This window comes from Pongo pygmaeus, chromosome 12 (genome assembly GCF_028885625.2).
Source record: "Pongo pygmaeus isolate AG05252 chromosome 12, NHGRI_mPonPyg2-v2.0_pri, whole genome shotgun sequence".
NCBI lineage: Eukaryota > Metazoa > Chordata > Mammalia > Primates > Hominidae > Pongo > Pongo pygmaeus.
Window position 1 is genome coordinate 96,796,266 of NC_072385.2, and position 20,530 is coordinate 96,816,795.

The window sequence follows — 20,530 nt, forward strand, 5'->3', positions numbered from 1 at the left end:
AATACACTGAAATGCTTCCTATATATTGTAATGTAGCCAATAATTTGAGGATCTGGAGGGAGAAATCAAATATTATGTAAAATATTAATAGTAAAATAAACCATTGATTTCTTTACAGTATAATCATGACCAAGAATTTCGGTGTGCTGTGGTTCATAGTACATTATTGGGCAATAAATAATAATAATCATATCACATTTAATATATTTAAAATAAAGTATCTGTGTGTGTGTGTGTGTGTGTGTGTGTGTGTGTTTGAGACAGGGTCTTGCTGTGTTGCAGAGGTTTGTCTCAATCTCTTGGGCTCAAGCAATCCTCCTGCCTCAGCCTGCTGAGTAGCTGGGACTACAAGCATGCTATGGCACCCGCCTCTCTTTCCTCTGTTTGAGTTTTTTGGTTATTTTAAATAATTTGGGCTAAAAGACAGAATACAATATATGAAAGGAAGTACCATTATTGTATATTAAAACCAGCATTTAAATATAGATTTTTTTAAAGAAGAGAACAGAGACTTAATTATTTTATTCCTGTTGAACATGTTGCAGCTCTTTGTGGGCAATGATTATAATTGTCACAAAAATTATTCTTTTTAATCTGATCTGAAATTCTGTTTTTTAGGATCTTTTAACGCACTTCTTAGAGAACTGGTGGCGGAATTCACTTTGACTGACAACTCAGCCAACACAACTACTTCCCTCCTCAGATCCCTCTGCCATTATGATGATAGTGTTCTTCTTGGTTCTTGGCTTCAGGAAACTGATCATAAATCAATTGAAGACCAGGTAATAAACCATAGAGGGAAATGAAATACTAACTTAATCTGAAACAATGGTCCTATTACACATTGTCACTTAAAAAGAAAATAGTGTATAGAAAGGTTTAATCCCCATTTAGTGTTCTTAGACACTTAAAGATGGCATCCTGGTGGTAGATAGTGAAAAAAGTTAAACAGGAAGAGTGAGAATTTGGCAAATTGTCTTGATTTAATATTCTGTGTATTTAGATACCTTGTGGTGGCTGTGATAAAGATCAGTTTTAATTGGCTTTTTGGTTATTGGTATTTTGTTTTGTTTTAGTTTGTTTTGTTTTGTGACAGGTTGGAGAGGAATGAGTTAGTAGGTTGAAGATTTAGAACTTTTGCCAACTGAATACATTATTTCTTATGTACTTTTTAAGAAGAGTGATTAAAGGCCCATATAAAATAATTGTTTGTGGGATTAAGATCTTGTGTATATTGTTCACGCAATAAGGTGGGTGGTGTAAACATGTTTTCGAATGAATAAAGCTTTTCTTAAAATTTGTATAAGGTGTTACTGATGATTTTTTAATGACCAAATTACATTTTGGTCTGTTTTCAAATGTTCGGATCCAGTCATTCTTTTTTTGTTGCCTTTTCTCCCTTTTCCTCTGCTGTAATCCTCATTCCCAATGTTTAATAAGTAGATTTCCTAAAGTAGATTTTGAATAATTTTTATTTCACTCTTTTGCAGCTCCAGCCAAACAGTGCCTCTGGAAGTGGGGCTCTGGAGCATGATCCTTCCTCTATTTATTTACGGATACCTGCTGGAGAAGCAGTACCTGGTCCCCTCCCTCTCGGAGTCTCAGTCATTGATGCTTCTGTGGCCCTTTTTGGTGTAGTGTTTCCTCATGTTTCTTATAAACACCGGTTAGTATAAAGTCAATCAGGTAATTTTTGTTAAATATATATTATATTAAACAAAGAGTAGATTTTCTCATCCCAGTTAGCTCTGCAATAAAGTGAGTTACTATAATACTTAAATAGTACTCTTACAGATTTACTAACGTGACACATACATGATAAAAAAAATTGCATGCAAATTGCACATAATTTGAGACTTTATGTAAGATTTGACCCTGTGTACTAGTGTCTGATATCCGTTGTATTGTGGACTGTATTTTATAACAAAATTTTCATTATATATGCTAGAATGACAACTGTTGGCAAAAAAAAAATGCATTATAATAGTTCGTTTGATAGTTCATACATAGGTTTTGACTGTATCTTTAATTAAGGACGTCAGTTTGCTAAGCCTGTTGACTTTGTGGTTGAAGAAGTAAATGGATGAAAATTCCACTCCCTAATAACGTTTGTGAGGTGGTTCAAGTCTAGAACTTGGAAACTAACATAATTGGTTCTTTTTGTAGTAGAAGCATTTTGGTTTGGTATATTCTATATCCACAGACACTATTCCTAGCTTTAGTAGGCAGTTTGTATATTGTGATTTTCCCAAAAGGAAAACAGAAATGAATTAATACAAGACCATCACAGATAACTTAAAAGCTTTACAAAATTAAAATGCCTTAAAAATATTGTTGGGTCTGGTTGTGGTGGCTTACGTCTGCAATCCCAGCACTTTGGGAGGCTAAGGCAAGAGAACTGCTTGAGGCCAGGAGTTTGAGACCAGCCTGGGAAACATAGTGAGACACTCATCTCTACAAAAATTACAAAATAAAAAATGTCTTTAATATGTAGGTTGCTTGATTAATTGCTTTTTAATTTGAGGAGAAAAAAGATATCTTTAAACATGTAGGTTCCTTGATTAATTGCTTTTTAATTTGAGGGGAAAAAAGTTTAAATATGAAACTTTACCCAAATATCTTTAAGAACATTTGGTTGCCACATAAATGTTAAATGACGTTAAAGGTGGAAGAATCTCATAAAGCATCTATTTCAACATTTTGGTTTTAAATCTTAAGGAAATCCATATCTAAGAGTTTGGTGTACACAAGGTTATACAACTAGTTATGAAAGCTATAACTGAAATCCAGGATTATCTTCATTCTATATGATCACTTTTATGAATAAGATGAAGTATAAATAAATAAATTCTAGTAAAAATATATAATAAATAACATAAATATCCAACAGTAGGAGGATAAGTGAATAAATAATAGTCCATTTTTGTAGAGACAGTGTTTTGATAGAAGATGCTCATGATACAATGTTAAATTAAAAAGGTAAAAAGCAAGAAGTGATCCTACTTTGGTTTTTAACCAGCAGGCTGTGCAGCTTAATGTATTTACTGCTGTTCTTAGTGCACTAAAGGTACTTACTTACTTTTAAAAGTTTTTTAAAGTACATCAAAATGTGCATGTATACACGTACATCTGAATCTGTATCTTCATGTGAGTTTTGAAGAATGCTTTGACCTGAGACCTGTAGACTAGTACAAATTGAGCTTTAAATCCTTACAGCGACCTCAGGGAGATTTTATTACCAACTTGAGGTCATAATTGTCTTAGTACTAAATCCAACTTCCTTGGATTCCTTTGTTTCACATCATTTCTTTTTAGAATAATGCTCTGTCACTCTCTTTTTATCAAAATCTTCTGAAATGGGCTGGGCATGGTGGCTCACCCCTGTAATCCCAGCACTTCGGGAGGCAAAGGTGGGCAGATCACCTGAGGTCAGGAGTTTGAGACCAGCTTGGCCAACATGGTAAAATCCTTCTCTACTAAAAATACAAAATTAGCTGCGTGTAGTGGCGAACACCTATAGTCCCAGCTACTCGGGAGGCTGAGGCAGGAGAATCATTTGAACCCAGGAGGCAGAGGTTGCAGGGAGGCGAGATTGCACCATTGCACTCCAGCCTGGGCATCAAGAGCGAAACTCAGTCTCAAAAAAAAAAAAGTGCTGAGCACAGTGGCTCACACCTGTAATCCCAACACTTTGGGAGGCCGAGGTAGGTGGATCACCTGAGGTTGGGAGTTCGAGACCAGCCTGACCAACATGGAGAAACCCAGTCTCTACTAAAAATGCAAAATTAGCCAGGAGTGGTGGCACATGCCTGTAATCCCAGCTACTGGGGAGGCTGAGGCAGGAGAATCACTTGAACCTGGGAGGCGGAGATTGTGGTGAGCCGAGATCGCGCCATTGCACTCCAGCCTGGGCAACAAGAGCAAAACTCCATCTCAAAAAAAAGAAAAAGAGAAAAATCATCTAAGACAGCCATGGATTTTTTTTTTTATAAACTGATTCTTTTTTATTAATATAAAAAACAATTCACTTCTGGTTTTTTACATTTAAAAAAATTAGCCAAAGCTAAATCTTTTTTGAACTTTCCCAAAAGCTTCTGAGGCTAGGACATGAGGTACTATTCTAAGAGTATTTTTAAAAAAGGAAAAAGAATTATACTACATTTAAAATTTTCTAACTTAAAAATCTTCCATAGAGATACATAATTAATTATTGTTATCTGTACAAGAAACCTTGAGCATCTACTAGATGCCAGGCGCTTTGTTGGACAGTGCTGTTAATGTTGAAGACCACTGCAATTATGTCCTTATTTTGTTAATTGAAACTCTTTTCTTGTTCCATTTAATAACTGCATGTCCATATAATAATATGGGAGGAGATCTGGTTTGGACTAGCTGTGGGAATGAAATAGAAAAGAGATAACATGGGGAATTATTTGCTAAACAATTAACTTGTACTCTTCTTATCTGTTTTTGAGCCATATTGGAATAAAATTTGTCACTAATGTGATTTTTTTCTTATTGTTATAGATTACAAATGTTGGATCACTTTGCCGAATGTGTTAAACAAGCTAAAGGTGTCCGCCAGCAAGCTGTGCAGCTTAACATATTTACTGCTGTTCTTAGTGCACTAAAGGTATTTACTTTTAATACATACTATTCTGAAATAAGCTTTTAATTAATGCATTTAATAAGCCAGACATAGCAAGATTATTATAATGTTTATATGTATATCACTTAGTAACTGTGCCTTTATGTTAGCTTAGTTAAATTACTTGAAACTTTATGTTAGGCTCAGTGTAGTTAAATAAATGTTTTATATTTTAGTGTTGTTAAAGTTTGTGTTTCAATTTGAACTTCAGATTTTACAAGTGCCAATAAATTCTTTCAGAATTTTCAAAGATGTTTGACGAATGAAATCTGATATTCTACTGAAGGTTAACTGAATAGAGCTGAAGCTTGATCTGTGGTTTAGGCCACAAATCATGTGAGGCAGTGTTACATAGTTGAAAGAATGTTGCATTTAGAGATTGTGTTCTCATTAAGCTACTCTAGGTTTGTGTCCAGAGTAATTTCTTTAAACTTTTTTAACCTTTTTTGAGTTGTAGTTTCTACAGGTATGAAGTAGAATACAGTAGTCCTTTCCTTATCCGCAGTTTTGCTTTCTGCAGTTTCAATTACCAATAGTCAACTGTGGTTTGAAAATATTAAATGGAAATTTCCCGAAATAATTTATAAGTTTTCAATTGTGCACCATTCGGAGTAGCATGATAAAATCTTGTACTGTCCTGTTCCATCTTGCCCTGTCCTGCCTAGGACGAGAATCATCTCTTTGTCCAGTGATTCCACACTTTCTACCCTACCTGTCTGTTAGTCACTTGGTCACCATCTGTCTCAGTTATCAGATGGGCTGCTGCAGTGTGGCAGCACCTATGTTCAGATAACCCTTGTTTTACTTCATACTGGCCCCAAAGTGCAAAAGTAGTGATTCTGGCAATTTGGATATGCCAAAGGGAAGCTGTAAAGTGCTTCCTTTAAGTAAAGAAGAGAAAGTTCCCAACTTAAGAAGGAAAGAAATAATATCATATGCCAGAGTTGCTGAGATCTACAGGAAGAACAAATCTTCTGTCTGAAATTGTGAAGAAGGAAAGAGGAATTTGTGTTAGTTTTGCTGTCCCGTCGCAAATTACAAAAATCATGGCCACGGTGTGTGATAAGTGCCTAGTTAAAATTCAAAAGGCATTAAGTTTGTGAGTAGAAGACGTGAACAGGAACAAGTTCCCATTGACAGCAATCAGGTTCCTAATCCCTTCGTTCAGACATCCAAGGTGGGCCTTGGAATGTGTCCCCTGTGGAAAAGAGGGGACCACTGTTACAGATATTTTGCCTATCTCACAGGGTTTGTGCATCATACTAGGCACTCTATCATAACGTGTTTGAATACTTTTTATATTATTCAGTGCTAAGCTTAAAGTATTGTTTTAAAATAAAATGGTAGCAAATATGTGTTTGCATGAACATGTCTTAAGTCATGCTTAAGTTGTATTTTGTAAACATCAGGGAAAAAGGATATATATAGGCATTGATTATAGAAATAAAGGTTTGGGGCTGGGCGTGGTGGCTTATGCCTGTAATCCCAGCACTTTGGGAGGCCGAGGCGGGGGGATCACCTGAGGTCAGGAGTTTGAGACCAGCCTGGCCAACATGATGAAACTCTATCTCTACTAAAAATACAAAAATTAGCCGGGTGTGGTGTCAGGCACCTGTAATTCCAGCTACTAGGGAGGCTGAGGCAGGAGAATCACTTGAACCTGGGAGGCAGAGGTTGTAAAGAGCCGAGATCATGCCATTGCACTCCAGCCTGGGGGACAGAGCAAGACTCTGTCTCAGGAAAGAAAAAAAAAAAAAAAAAAGAAAAAAAGAAGAAGAAGAAACACAGGTTTGGACCATTTATATAACCATTAGTATAAACTCTATGAAGAGACCATCAACTAATTTGGGCCTGTGAGTTTTTTAAAAAAGGAATGGGGTGGTCATGGTCTCCTTCAGTGATTGGGAGAATAGTGAACCAACTGTAATATTGCTGTACAGATTACACTTTTCTTCATAGATATGCTAATGCCTCTGCTGTAGTTAACATTTTCCTCACGCAATGTGACATAGATTTTTGGTCTCAAATAAATAAATGAAGTTCCAGGATGGTAAGTACAGCTAGAACAAAGAGAGTGTCATTTAATATGATGAACAAACTACTTCAACATTCAGTTACTAATTATTATTTTTACCTTTTTTTTTTTTTTTTCTTGAGATGGAGTTTCGCCCTGTTGCCAGGCTGGAGTGCAGTGGCGCGATCTCGGCTCACTGCAACTTCCGCCTCCCAGGTTCAAGCGATTCTCCTGCCTCAGCCTCCCGAGTAGCTGGGATTACAGGCACGCGCCATCATGCCCAGCTAATTTTTGTATTTTTTGCAGAGACGGGGTTTCACCATGTTGGCCAGGATGGTCTCCATCTCCTGACCTCACGATCCACCCACCTCAGCTTCCCAAAGTGCTGGGATTACAGGCGTGAGCCACTGCACCCAGCCACCTCATTTGTTTATTTATTTATTTTTTTGGAGACGGAGTCTCACTCTGTTGTCAGGCTGGAGTGCAGTGGTGTGATGTCGGCTCACTGCAGTAACATCTCTGCCTCCCGGGTTCAAGTGATTCTCCTGCCTAAGTCTGCTGAGTAGCTGGGATTACAGGCAAGTGCAACCACACTCAGCTAATTTTTTTTGTATTTTTAGTAGAGATGGGGTTTCACCATGTTGGCCAGGATGGTCTTGATCTCCTGACCTCGTGATCTCCCCACCTTGGCCTCCCAAAGTGCTGGGATTACAGGCGTAGGCCACTGCGCCTGGCCTCATTTTGTTTTTAGATGTATGTTGATTATACTGTTTAAGTCATATAATTGTCTTCTGTGAAATTTTTATATAAACTATTCAGTTTCATACTCATCAACAGTATGAAATACTCTTCCAAATATCCTCTTTCCAAATATTTGCCATTGATTCTGAAATCATTTTTTTGTTAAAGATTTCTTAAAAGATAGAACCAATCCATTTAATGGTTTGTGCTCTGTTTCATAACAGGTGAAATAGGAGAATGTTTCCTTAGAGTGATAAATTTCAATCAGTTAAATAATGGTTGATTTAGTAATACAGTGTCCTTAATATATGGAAGTAACTTTTAGGTACTAGTCTTTGAATAGAGACACTCCCTGCAAATGTCTCTTAGGGCCAGTCAGACTATGGCTATGTTATAGATCATGTTCTGAAATCGTATTTAGGAAAGTTATTACCGTGAATTGAACAGTTACAGATTCTAGACATTAGTGTATACATGTGAAAACTGGCTGAAGAAAATAACTTATGAAGATGTATTTATATTTTAGAAAGATTGCAGCATGTATTTTTCCTTTATTTAATATGAATTGCGAGGCCAGGTGCACCTGTAATCCCAGCACGTTAGGAGGCTCAGGCAGGAGGATTGCTCGAGCTCAGGAGTTTAAGACCAGCCTGGGCAACATAGTAAGACCCTATTTCTACAAAAACTTTTTAAAAATTAGTCCAGCAGGGTGGCATGCGTCTATAGTCCCAGCTACTCAGGAGGCTGAGGTGGGAGGATTGCTTGAGCTCAGAAGGTCGAGGCTGTAGTGAGCAGTGATTGTGCCACTGCACTCCAGCCTGGGCAAGGGAGCAAGACCTTGCCTTAAAAAAAAAAAAAAAAAAAAAAAAAAATCATGAATTATGAATTGCTGTCCTTTTTTTTTTTTAATGTAGGGCTTAGCTGAAAACAAAAGTACTTTAGGACCTGAGGAAGTTCGTAAATCTGCTCTGACACTGGTTATGGGTCCTCTGGACAACCCAAACCCCATCTTACGTTGTGCGGCCGGGGAAGCTCTTGGAAGAATGGCTCAGGTGGTTGGAGAAGCAACTTTTATTGCTAGAATGGCCCAATATAGCTTTGACAAGTAAGTGAGTTTCTTTACTAACAAGTTTCATATGTAGGCAAATATGTCTTTTAAATAATAATTAACTGGAGTGTATGTTTTCCACATGGTATACAGCATGTGATAATATTTTGTGGGTTTTTTGTAATGATCTCAATTTTTAATTTAGCAGTTGATTCAACTTTAGAATCTGGGAAAGTTATGTTACTTTCTGCGTGGAGAGGGCTTCTAATTCAGCTCTTGAATGTTACTTAATGAAATCAAGAAAAATGTTAATAAGGACTTCTCTCAGTTATGTGTATTCACTGAAGAGGTGCTCTGAAGTCATTTTCTCTCCTTGTCCCTCTTTATTCTTTTTGTTAATTATCCACTTTTTGGAATAAGCCATTCTTTTTCTAACTGCTACCAAGTTTATCTCTTAAATTATGACTGAAACAGAATAGTTAAGCATCAGGTTTCAAGGATTTACTTATATATTAATTATAAAGAGTGATCTCAGAGACCCAAATAAGTATCATTAAGATGATGAGTTGCAGTTATTAGTGACTGTTGACTTGTTAATCAAGTGCGTAAGTAGAGAACTTAAAAATCAAGGGTTGTCCAGAACTGACACTTGTGTTATGTAAATTATATCATTCTTAGCTATCATATATATAGAGTATTAAATATACCAAACTATGTCATGATCATTAACAAAAGAGAAAGTATGAAGCAGTGGCTATGAAGTAGTAGTTCTGAAGAAAATGTATTTTCTGAATTATTGCCTATCTGTAAATAGCTTTCCTTGTCTTGACTTGTAAATGGCAATTTGATTGGTTATTCGATAATGCCCTAAGGCACTAAGGATAATATGAGCAGGCAAAAGACAATTAAAATATAACCAGACACTTAATCTTCTGCAGAATGATTGCTGCTATTTTCTAGCTATAGATTAGTTTTCCTCTTTCCAAATATTTGCCATTGATTATGAAATAGCTTTTTATTAAAGATTTATTAAAAGAAACAATCTTAGTTATCCATTTAATGGTTTGTGCTCTGTTCATAACAGGTGAAGTAGGAGTATGTTTCTTTAGAAAGCTCTTGAAGGGTAATTTTTTTTTTTAATTACGAGGAGTTTTAGTTTATGTGTCCTTGGCCAGGCGCATTGTCTTTTGCCTGTAATCCCAGCACTTTGGGAGCCTGAGGTGGGTGGATCACTTGAGCCCAAGAATTCTGGATCAGCCTGGGCAACATGGTGAAACCCTGTCTCTACAAAACATACAGAAATTAGCCGGGCATGGTTGCATGTACCTATAGTCCCATCTACTTGGGAGGCTGAGATGGGAGGATCACTTGAGCCTGGGAGGTGGAGATTGCAGTGAGCCAAGATCATGCCATTACTCTCCAGCTTGGGTGACAGAGCGAGACTCTGTCTCAAAAAAAAAATTATGTGTCCTCAATATCTGTAGGATACTGTATTTGTTTTGTACTTTGATCAAACACAAGGACATTTCATTTATTTATACCTGTCCAATTTAGTTGTTTGCAAGTATTATCAGTGCTTACCTTCATTATCTTTTTCAAATCCTTATGATCTGAAATAATTATTACGAAGATTTTGTTACCCATTTTTTCACATTTTATTTAAAACTGGAATTTTTCTTAAATTCTGTATGAAATGTCATGATATTTGGCAGCATTTTAATTTTTTTATACTGCTATGTAAAGTAATGGTACATTTTTTAAAACGATGGTGTCTTAGATTTGGCAGACTCTGGCTGTATTTTGGAAAAACTTCAGTCTTTCACAGCCTCATTATATTAGACTGTTTTCATCAACATCATCTCTTGCTGATATAATATCTGACTGTGAAACGCTAAAATCACCTATAGCTGCAGGTCCGTCTTGTATATTTGCACATTGAAATCTTATACTAACTTAGCATTAAGACAGAAATTCACAGAAATTAAGACAGGAATCATTCTGTAAACCATTCTAGGTTAATAGGGAGTACCTTCAATTGTTTAAGACCCAGTTTGGATAAAAATAAAAATCTTTGATAGTTGAATTTATTTCCATTCAATTGAAAGTCACTTTGAGACCTCTGAGAAATGTATATTCTTATATCTAAGATTATTTTCTGTGAAGAGATGATTATCACTGTGAACATTGATTCCACTTTAGGTTCACTAACCTGTTACTTTTTGAGAAATAATAACACAAAGGTAACTTTCTAATCTGTGTAATGTTTTAGAATTCACAGATTGCATTTATTCTTAACTTCTTTATTCCTCAAAACAACTGCTCTTTAGGAATAATAATAATTTCACTTAGGTAGGGAAATGGAGGCTTAGAGAGGTAAAGATTACTTATCCAAGGATATGATATGTTAGAAATAATGTTACAGATAGACCTACTTCACTTCATTCATTGCTACATTTCTTTTTTTTTTTGAGATGGGATCCTGCTGTGTTGCCCAGGCTGGTCTCAAACTCCTTGGCTAAAGCAGCCCTCTCACCTCAGCCTCTTGAGTAGTTGGGATTACAGGAGGGAGACACCACATCCAGCTTCTTTTTTTTTTTTTTTTGAGGCGGAGTCTGGTTCTGTTGCAGAGGCACGATCTTGGCTCACTGCAACCTCCACCTCCCAGGTTCAAGTGATTCTCCTTCCTTAGCCTCCCGTGTAGCTGGGATTACAGGTGCAGGCCACCATGCCCAGCTAATTCTTGTATTTTTAGTAGAGGCAACGTTTCACCATGTTGGCCAGGCTAGTCTCGAACTCCTGACCTTAGGTGATCGGCCCGCCTCGGCCTCCCAAAGTGCTGGGATTACAACTGTGAGCCACTGCACCCAGCCTGCCACATTTCTTAACATCTGTTCTGTGACAGCACTCAGAATTTTCTTTAGTTTGCAGTAGGCAAACTGGCCAACTAGAGTCTTGGGGATGATTATTCATCTCTCAATTTTTTTTTTTTTTTTTTTTTTTGAAACAGAGTTTCCCTGTTGCTGCCCAGACTGGAGTGCAGTGGTGCAATCTCAGCTCACTGCAACCTCCACCTGCCGGGTTCAAGTGATTCTTGTGCCTCAGCCTCCCGAGTAGCTGGGATTACAGGCGCCCGCCACCACGCCCGGCTAATTTTTATATTTTTAGTAGAGATGGAGTTTCGCCATGTTGGCCAGGCTGGTCTCAAACTCCTGACTTCAAATGATCCACCCACCTTGGCCTCCCAAAATGCTGCGATTACAAGCGTGAGCCAGTGTGCCTGGCCCATCTCTTGACTTTTAATGAGGTTGCCAGAAATCTGGTTGTGGATAGCTTATTAAGAGTTTTAATAAAGTTTTGAAAATACAACCAAAATTGCTTTTTAGGCTGCTTTGTTAATTTAGGTGCTTTGTTCCTAGTAGTATTTTGTTCTGTTTTCTAATAGTAATTGACTGTATTGGTGCATGATTATGAGTCATAGTATTTTATGGCTTAAAAAAGTATTCCTTCATAGCTTCTTTTATTTGATCCTTTCCATTGTCCAAAATGAAGTTTACATGTTAGCTTCATTTCAGATCTCTACATTACTAGTTAAATATGAACAAAAGGATGAAATCTTATTCTTTCAGATAAACATTAAAAGAATGTACAGGACTTTAACTGCCATTAGTGGTGGAATAACAGGGACTGTATTTACCCTTGTGTCTTAAACTGCTAGAAAAACAGATAAAATAACTGAAACAACAGTTTTGAGACATTGGACAACAGCCAGCATAGGACAGTGATTCCTAGGAATGGGAAAGAAACAAAGGGAACACTAAAGATGCTCCAGATTACTGCTTGCAGAAAGTTTCCAGGCTTAAGTACAGAAATAGGAAACCCAAACTTGAGGAGAGAGCATTTGCAATTTGGGGAGGCAAGGTAGCTAGAATGTGTAGGGTGGAATAACAGAGAGGAGAGAGCTGCACAGGGAGAGAGCTATGAACAGAAGGATGATTGAAAGTCTTTGGCTGAATACTGATATGTGCAGAATACAAGGAAACTACCCAAGACCAGGGAAAGAACCACCAAAAGGGAATAGGTGAAACAATCTTCAGAACTCACAGGGCTGAGAATATTTTGTGTTCCCACTATTCAGAATAGAAAGACCTCCTGAGGTGAAGCCCTAAGAACGATATTGCTTCAGTAATGGGAGCAACATCCCTGACCCTGCCTAAAAAAGCTTAAAAGCAAGCCTTGAGAAAATGAAACTGATTGTTAGTAGTAGCTGAACTGTATCCCAGAACAAAACTCAGCAATATTTAAAGGAGTACAATAAATGGAGCAACTCAACATCATAAAATTCACAATATCCTGTATCCAATCAAAAATTACTAGACACATAAAGACGCAGAAAGATAAAACCTCTTACTTGGAGAAAACATCAATCAATAGAAACGGCCCAGAAATTTAAAAAATGATGAAATTAGCAAATAAGAATATTAAAAGAGTTATTATAAATATGCTTTACATTTTCAAGGAAGTACAGGAAAACCTGAGTATGATATGAGAAAAGGAATTTGTAAAAACAGCCCAGAGGAAACCTAGAAATGTAAAATGTATGTATGAAATGAAAAAATGCACTGGATAGGATTTACAGAAGATTAGACAATGAGGTAGGAAAAACAGGTCAGTCAGCTGTATTTGCATATTGACATCTTACACCAGCTTAGAATTAAGACCGAAATTCACAGAAATTGAGAAAAGATCATTCCAGTGATGTTGAAGACATAGAAACTATCAAAAATGAGGTGTAGAGAGAAAAAGGACTGGAATTAAAAATGAACAGAGTCTCAGTGACTTCTGGGACCAATATCAAGCTGTGTAACATGCATATAATTGAAATCTCAGCAAAGGGTAAGTGAAGAACTCTCATACATTGCCAGTAGAAATGCAAAATGTTACAGACACTTTGGAAGATAGTTTGATGGTTTCTTATAAACATAAATATATGCTTCTCTTTTGCCTACCAGTTCCACTTCTAGGTATTTACCTAAGAGAAATGAAAATGTATGTGCATACAAACACTTCTACTCAAACTTTTATAGTAGCTTTATTTATGAGAGCCAAAAACTGGAAAGTATCCACAATTATCAATGGTTGAATAGATAAATAGTGATGTATTCATAAATGGAATATTGTTCAGCTATATAAAAAGAGCAAACTACTTTTACAATAAATTGGATGAATCTTAAAAGCATTGTTCTATGTGAAAGAATCCAGACCCCAAAGACTAGGTACTATCTGATTTCATTTGTATGAAACTATATAAAAGGTAAAACTATAGTGATAGAAGACAGATCAGTGGTTGCCAGGATGTTGGGGGAAGGAATATGACAACAAAGGGACTTAGGCAACTTTCTGTGGTGATGAAAATGTCCTATATCTTGTGTTGTCAATACGGCAGCCACTACCCACATACGACTATTGAGCAGTTGAAATGTATCTTGCCCGAATTGATACACACTGTGAGTGTGTAGTACATACTGGATTTTGAAGACTTAGTTCAAAAAAAGAATGTAAAATATCTCAATAATTTGGTATATTGATTACATCTTGATATTTTAATATTTTGGATATATTGAGTTAAATAAAATGTATCGAAATTGATTTCAAGGAGGAGGATCACTTGAGACCAGGCATTTGAGACCAGCCTGGACACTAAAACCTTCATTTCTATTTAAAAAAAAATAATTTCACCTGTTTCCTTTTTGTCTTCTGGAGTGTGGTGACTAGAATATTTTAAATTACATATGTGGCTTCTATTAGAGACTTCAAAAAGTTCTTGGAATAATAGAATGAAAAGATACAAATAAAAAATATAAACTTTTTTTCTCAACATAAGCTCCATCAGGTTCAAGACACTTTTGTAAGTGATGATGCCAGCCATTTAGTTCATTCCTAAACTGAGAATCCTGGGAATTTAACCATGTCAATGAAGTCTTTTTTGCATTATTAACTGAAGAAAAATGAGCACCCTTTAAATATATTTTTTTAAGATTAGGAAACAACAACAACAAAAAAGTCATAAGAAGCCAAATCAGGACCATAAAGTGATTGTCTAATGACTTTCCATTGAAACTCTTGCAGCGTTGTCCTTAGAGAAGAATTCTCTAGTGAAGCTTTCCCAGTCATTTTTTCGCTGAAGCTTTGGCTAACTTTCTCAAAATACTTTTATAATGAGCAGATGCTATTGTTCTTTGGCCCTCCTGAAAGTCAAGCAGCAAAATGTATTATTAAGCATTCCAAAAAACTGTTGCCATGACCTTTGCTCTTAACTAGTCCACTTTTGCTTTGAATGAACCACTTTTACCTCTTGGTATCTATTGATTTGATTGCGCTTTGTGTCAGGTTCATACTGTTAAAGCCATGTTCCATCTCCTGTTACAGTTCTTTAAAGAAATGCTTCAGGGTCTTGATCTCACTTGTTTAAAATTACCATTGAAAGCTCTGCCTTGTCCGCAGCTGATTTGGGTGGAACAGTTTTGGCACACATCAAGTGGAAAGTTTGCTCAACTCTAATGTTTCAGTCAGAATTATGTAAGCTGAACCAGTTGAGATATGTATGTTGTTGGCTATTATTTCTGCTGTTAATCATCAATACTCTTCAGTTAGGGCACAGATAAGATGCATTGTTTTCTCTCAGATTGATGGGTATGGTCTTCAGCTGTGGGCTTCATCTTCGGCATTATCTCATCCCTTCTTTTTTTTTTTTTTTTGAGACAGAGTCTCACTATCGCCCAGGCTGGAGTGCAGTGGCGCGATGTTGGCTCACTACAGCCTCTGCCTCCCTGGTTTAAGTGATTCTCCTGCCCAGCCTCCGGAGTAGCTGGGATTACAGGAACGTGCCACCACACCCAGCCGATTTTTGTATTTTTAGTAGAGACAGCGTTTCACCATTTTGGCCAGGCTGGTCATGAACTCCTGACCTCGAGTGATCCACTTGCCTTGGCCTCCCAAAGTGCTGGGATTACAAGCATGAGCCACTGTGCCTGGCCTGCCTCATCTCTTGTTAAAATGAGCTATTCATTTGTAAACTGCTGATATCTTTGAGGGCATTGTCCCCACAAACTTTCGTAAGGCATCGGTGATTTCACCATTCTTCCACCCAAGCTTCACCATAAATTTGATGTTTGTTCTTAATACATCTTTAGCAGAATTTATGTTGCTCTGATGGGGGCACTTTTCAAACTGATGTTCTTATCCTTCTTGGTGCTTAAAACTAGGTCCTGTTCAGATATGTTATAACAAGTTAGTACGAGTTTATTTTGGTACCCCAAAATGTTGAAATCCATGTATAGTTCTTGCATAATGTGTAGTTTCCATAAACTTTTTGAAGACCTCTCATATTCATCTTGGACATCTCTGTTCTAATGATTATGTGGTGGTTACATACTGTATACTTATCACAGCTCATTAAATTGTATATTTTAGTATACATTTAAAATTTAATTGTATACCTAAAGTTGGTGAATATTGTATATGAGTCTCAATAAAGCTTATTTTTTAAAGTAATGTTCATCTCTTTTTATGTATTTGAATTCATTTAAAATATATTTCACAAAGAAAAAAGATTGGCCTTTTTTAAAGAGGTTCAAATCATAATTATAGGGTATTTCTTAAGTGTAAAATATTTTATGTAATACTGTGAAAACAAATACCTTTTTACTATTTTTAAAACCAAACATAAAAGTTATTTTGTTTTTTAAAAATATAAAAATATTTCAAATAAGTCTTGGCTTTTCAAGGAATAATTAATATTAAAAATGAATTGTCAAATTTTCTCTAAAATTAAAATAGGCTTTATTCAGTCAAATGTATGTTTTTAACTTATTATTATTATTATTATTATTATTATTATTATTATTATTGAGACAGAGTCCTGCTCTGTCACCCAGGCTGGAGTGCAGTGGCGTGATCACAGCTCACTGCAGCCTCAACCTCTTAGGCTCAAGCAGTCCTCTCACTTCAGCTTCCCTACTAGCTGGGCCTACAGGCATGCACTGCCATGCCCGACTAAGTTTTTAATTTTTTTTAGAAATGGGACTTTGCCATGTTAGCCAGACTGGTCTCGAATTCCTGGGCTCAAGTGATCCACCGGCCTCAGCCTCCCAAATGCTGGGATTACAGGCATGAGCCATCCCACCCAACCGTAGTTATTTTAAATTGAAGTTCTAACTCCTGTTAGGGAGTGGAGAAAGAAGTAATTGATTGTAATCTTTTCTTATTTCCCCAATAAATCCCTGTTTTTGTGTGACTTACAAGGTTGTTGTTTTTATAGGGAAATAGCAAAATTAGTTCTTGAAGCATAATCTTTTTTTCAGGTTGAAATCGGCTCGAGATGTTGTATCTAGGACTGGTCATTCATTGGCTCTTGGTTGTTTGCATCGTTATGTTGGTGGAATAGGCTCAGGACAACATCTGAAGACCAGTGTCAGCATTTTATTGGCTCTAGCACAAGATGGGACATCCCCTGAAGTCCAGGTATAATACTGGTTTTTTTATTACAAAAGTTTAGAAAATTTTTTGGAAAATTATTTGCTCTATGAAATAAAAATGACTGTGGTAAGTTGTTAGGACAAATATATTAGGGTTTGTTTTTGTAATAGTACATAGCAAGATTTTGTTTATCAGCCTAGTCTTAAAGTCTGTCTTATTCTGAGAATTTCACCCATTCACATACATTCCTTAAAACATATTTTCTTTTTATTGTGTATTATTCTGTGTACTTTTTTCCTGTTTTTTTTTTTTTTTTCATTTCTTTAGATTTGTTAGCTTGATCAAGTTTTTTTTTTAAATAACCATCCTTCTCTCTCTTCCTGTAATACCCCAACCTAGGTCCCGGGTCATCGGCTGAATCTTCATGTGGACCCTTTGAATATTTTGTTTTTGTTGTTTCTTTTTAGACACTATTATACATAAGTAAATATAACTACAGTGAAGATGAAGAATGTGTGTGAAAATATCCTACAATCTGGATTTGCTACTTCACTTTGATAGGCCTAAAAATATTAAGAGTATACCCGTGTAACAATTCAGTATACTCAATTCAGTACATTCGAATTCTTCCTTACAACTAAAATGAAATTATATTTTATTCTAGACTTGGTCTCTTCATTCACTTGCTTTGATAGTGGATTCTAGTGGTCCGATGTATCGTGGCTATGTGGAACCAACATTATCTCTAGTTCTTACCTTGCTGTTGACAGTTCCGCCTTCACATACAGAAGTTCATCAGTGTTTGGGTCGATGCTTGGGTGCTATAATAACTACTGTTGGCCCTGAACTACAAGGTAAGTCAATCATCTGAAATTAAGGAACCTAGATAGATAATCACTATCTTTAAATTTCCTGAATATCACCATCACGTTACTTATTTTGTAATAACAATTACTACGTACTGAATACTTGGATTTACTGAAAGCCTGGCACTCAGCTTTTTACATGTGGCATTTAATTTAATCCCTACGAGAAACCTGTGACATGACAATGTTTATTGAAGTTTTGAGCAGAGAAAACATTTTAAATGAAATTTTACTTGGAGTCCCATGAAAACAAACTTAAAAATGGAGTTCCTTTGGCCTAGAGTGCTATCCACATGTCTTCATGGACTTTTGCTTCACTTTTTTCAAACTCTAAGGATTAGGAACATAGCTTGAAAAACCACTGTCATAAGGTAAATATTATCTAAATTTTTTTTTCTTTTTGTTAGAGGAAAAATATATTAGCTAATTTTCTATGAGGAAGTAAACTGGGAGAAGATAAGTAACTTGCCTAGAGTTAGTCAGCTTATGAGTGGCACATTTATGATCCTAAAGCCTGTGTTTGTACCACTTAATTCCACTGAGTTAATTCTACTAATGGTTAAACTCCCAAGTCGGCAACTTATTGTAAAGATATCCTGAATATATAAACCACTTTCAGAGTTTTTCCTTTTTCTCCTTTGTCATTTATTATATATGTTTTCAGAGGGTTGAGCTTTTAACATACGTTATTTAATTCGGATAACAACCTAGAGACTGATATTATCTCTATTTTATAGATCAAATATTGAAGCTGAGAGAGGTTAAGAACTTTTACAAGGTTTTGGAAACTAGTGAGTGGTTGGAGTAAGAAGTGAAGCCCAGATCAATTTCCGATGCTTGCATTCTTTTTTTTTATTTTGAATCTATTGCCCACGCTGGAGTGCAGTGGTGTGGTCTCAGCTCACTGCAACCTCTGCTTCCTGAGTTCAAGCGATTCTCCTGCCTCAGCCTCCTGAGTAGCTGAGATTACAGGTGCCTGCCACTACACCCAGCTCATTTCCTGTATTTTTAGTAGAGACGGGGTTTCACCATGTTGGCCAGGCTGGTCTCGAACTCCTGACCTCATGATCCACCCGCCTCGGCCTCCCAAAGTGCTGGGATTACAGGCGTGAGCCACCGCACCCGGCCTTTTTTTTTTTTTTTCTTTTTTTCTTTTTAAGAGATGGGGTCTCAAACTGCTGGCCTCAAGCAATCCTCCCACTCCCACACTCCCATCTCAGCCTCGCAAAGTGCTGGGATTACAGGCACAAGCCTCCATGCTCAGCCCGTTACCGGCATTCTTAATCTCTATGCTATGTTGCCTCCATTTTGACAGATATTTTTAAAAAGAGAGGAAAAAGAAAAAGACTTAAAGAAAATGCTAGAAATTGAAAAATATGTGATTTTTTTTTCCCCCCCAGGGAGACAGAGTCCTGCTCTGTCACCCAGGCTAGAGTGCAGTGGCGTGATCTCGGCTCGCTACAACCTCCGCCTCCTGGGTTCAAGCAATTCTCCTGCCTCAGCTAACTTGTATTTTCAGTAGAGACGGAGGTTCCACTATGTTGGCCAGGTTGGTCTCAGAACTCCTGACCTCAGGTGATTCATCCGCCTAGGCCTCCCAAAATGCTGGTATTATAGGGAGAAATAGGTGATTTAAATAAGCCGCTTTCTTAGACCCATTGTCCTCTTTGGGAAAGTTAGGATAGTTCTTCCTGTGAATGTCACAGGGATGTGAAGAGGATAAATATGTGCCTTTTATTAAGCATTGGTGTTTATCAAGTATTTTCTAAAGTGATAATGATAAGGCAATGCGTATAAAACTAGAATGTAGCTCTTATGTGATTTTTATGATTTCCTTGTTTACATTTAAAGATAGGCATATAGGCTGGGTGCGGTGGCTCATGCCTGTAATCCCAGCACTTTGGGAGGCCGAGGCGGGTGGATCATTTGAGGTCAGAACTTCGAGACCAGCCTGGCCAACATGATGAAAACTCATCTCTACTAAAAGTACAAAAATCAGCTGGGCATGGTGGTGCGTGCTTGTAATCCCAGCTACTCCGGAGGCTGAGGCAGGAGAATTGCTTGAACCCGGGAGGCGGAGGTTGCAGTGAGCCAAGATCGCGCCACTGCACTCCAGCCTGGGCGACAGAGTGAGACTCCACCTCAAAAACAACAACAACAAAAAAAAAACTGAATAATAATTGGATAGAATGGTTATTTAGAGGATAATTGTTCACTAGGAATATTTTTGGTGGTACTAATAAAATAATTGTATTTTATATTTTCTTTCATTTTACACCAGGGAATGGAGCAACAACTTCTACAATTCGTTCCTCTTGTTTGGTGGGTTGTGCAATAACACAGGACCATTCAGATTCTCTTGTTCAGGCAGCTGCCATATCTTGCCTTCAGCAGCTTCACATGTTTGCACCACGACATGTCAATCTATCTAGCCTTGTTCCTAGCCTTTGTGTAAGTATAGAGCTATTTCATTCATTGATTTTTAAGTTGTATTTTATTTTACATTTAAAAAAATTTTTATGGGTACATACTAGGTATATATATTTATGGGGTGATTGGGGTATTTTGATGCAAGCCTACAGTATGTAATAATCACATCAGAGTGAATGTGGTATCCATCACCTCAAGCATTTATCATTTATTTGTGTTATAAATAATCCATAGTTATTTTAAAATGTACAATTAAAATTATTATTGACTATAGTCACCCTTTTATGATATCAAATACTAGATCTTTT

General features: G+C 36.8%; 1 protein-coding gene across 5 annotated transcripts in view; it reads left to right on the forward strand.

Annotated features, from left to right (window-relative positions):
- The window catches only part of HEATR5B (HEAT repeat containing 5B), a 105,852-nt gene that overhangs the window by 26,240 nt on the left and 59,082 nt on the right, over positions 1-20,530 (forward strand). For all 5 annotated transcript variants that reach the window (XM_054473290.2, XM_054473297.2, XM_054473307.2 and 2 more), the window contains 7 exons: positions 619-782; positions 1,491-1,666; positions 4,528-4,633; positions 8,318-8,508; positions 16,812-16,971; positions 17,591-17,780; positions 20,074-20,243. In XM_054473290.2, the coding sequence (XP_054329265.1) occupies positions 619-782; positions 1,491-1,666; positions 4,528-4,633; positions 8,318-8,508; positions 16,812-16,971; positions 17,591-17,780; positions 20,074-20,243 (1,157 nt within the window). The remainder of the gene's footprint in view (positions 1-618; positions 783-1,490; positions 1,667-4,527; positions 4,634-8,317; positions 8,509-16,811; positions 16,972-17,590; positions 17,781-20,073; positions 20,244-20,530) is intronic.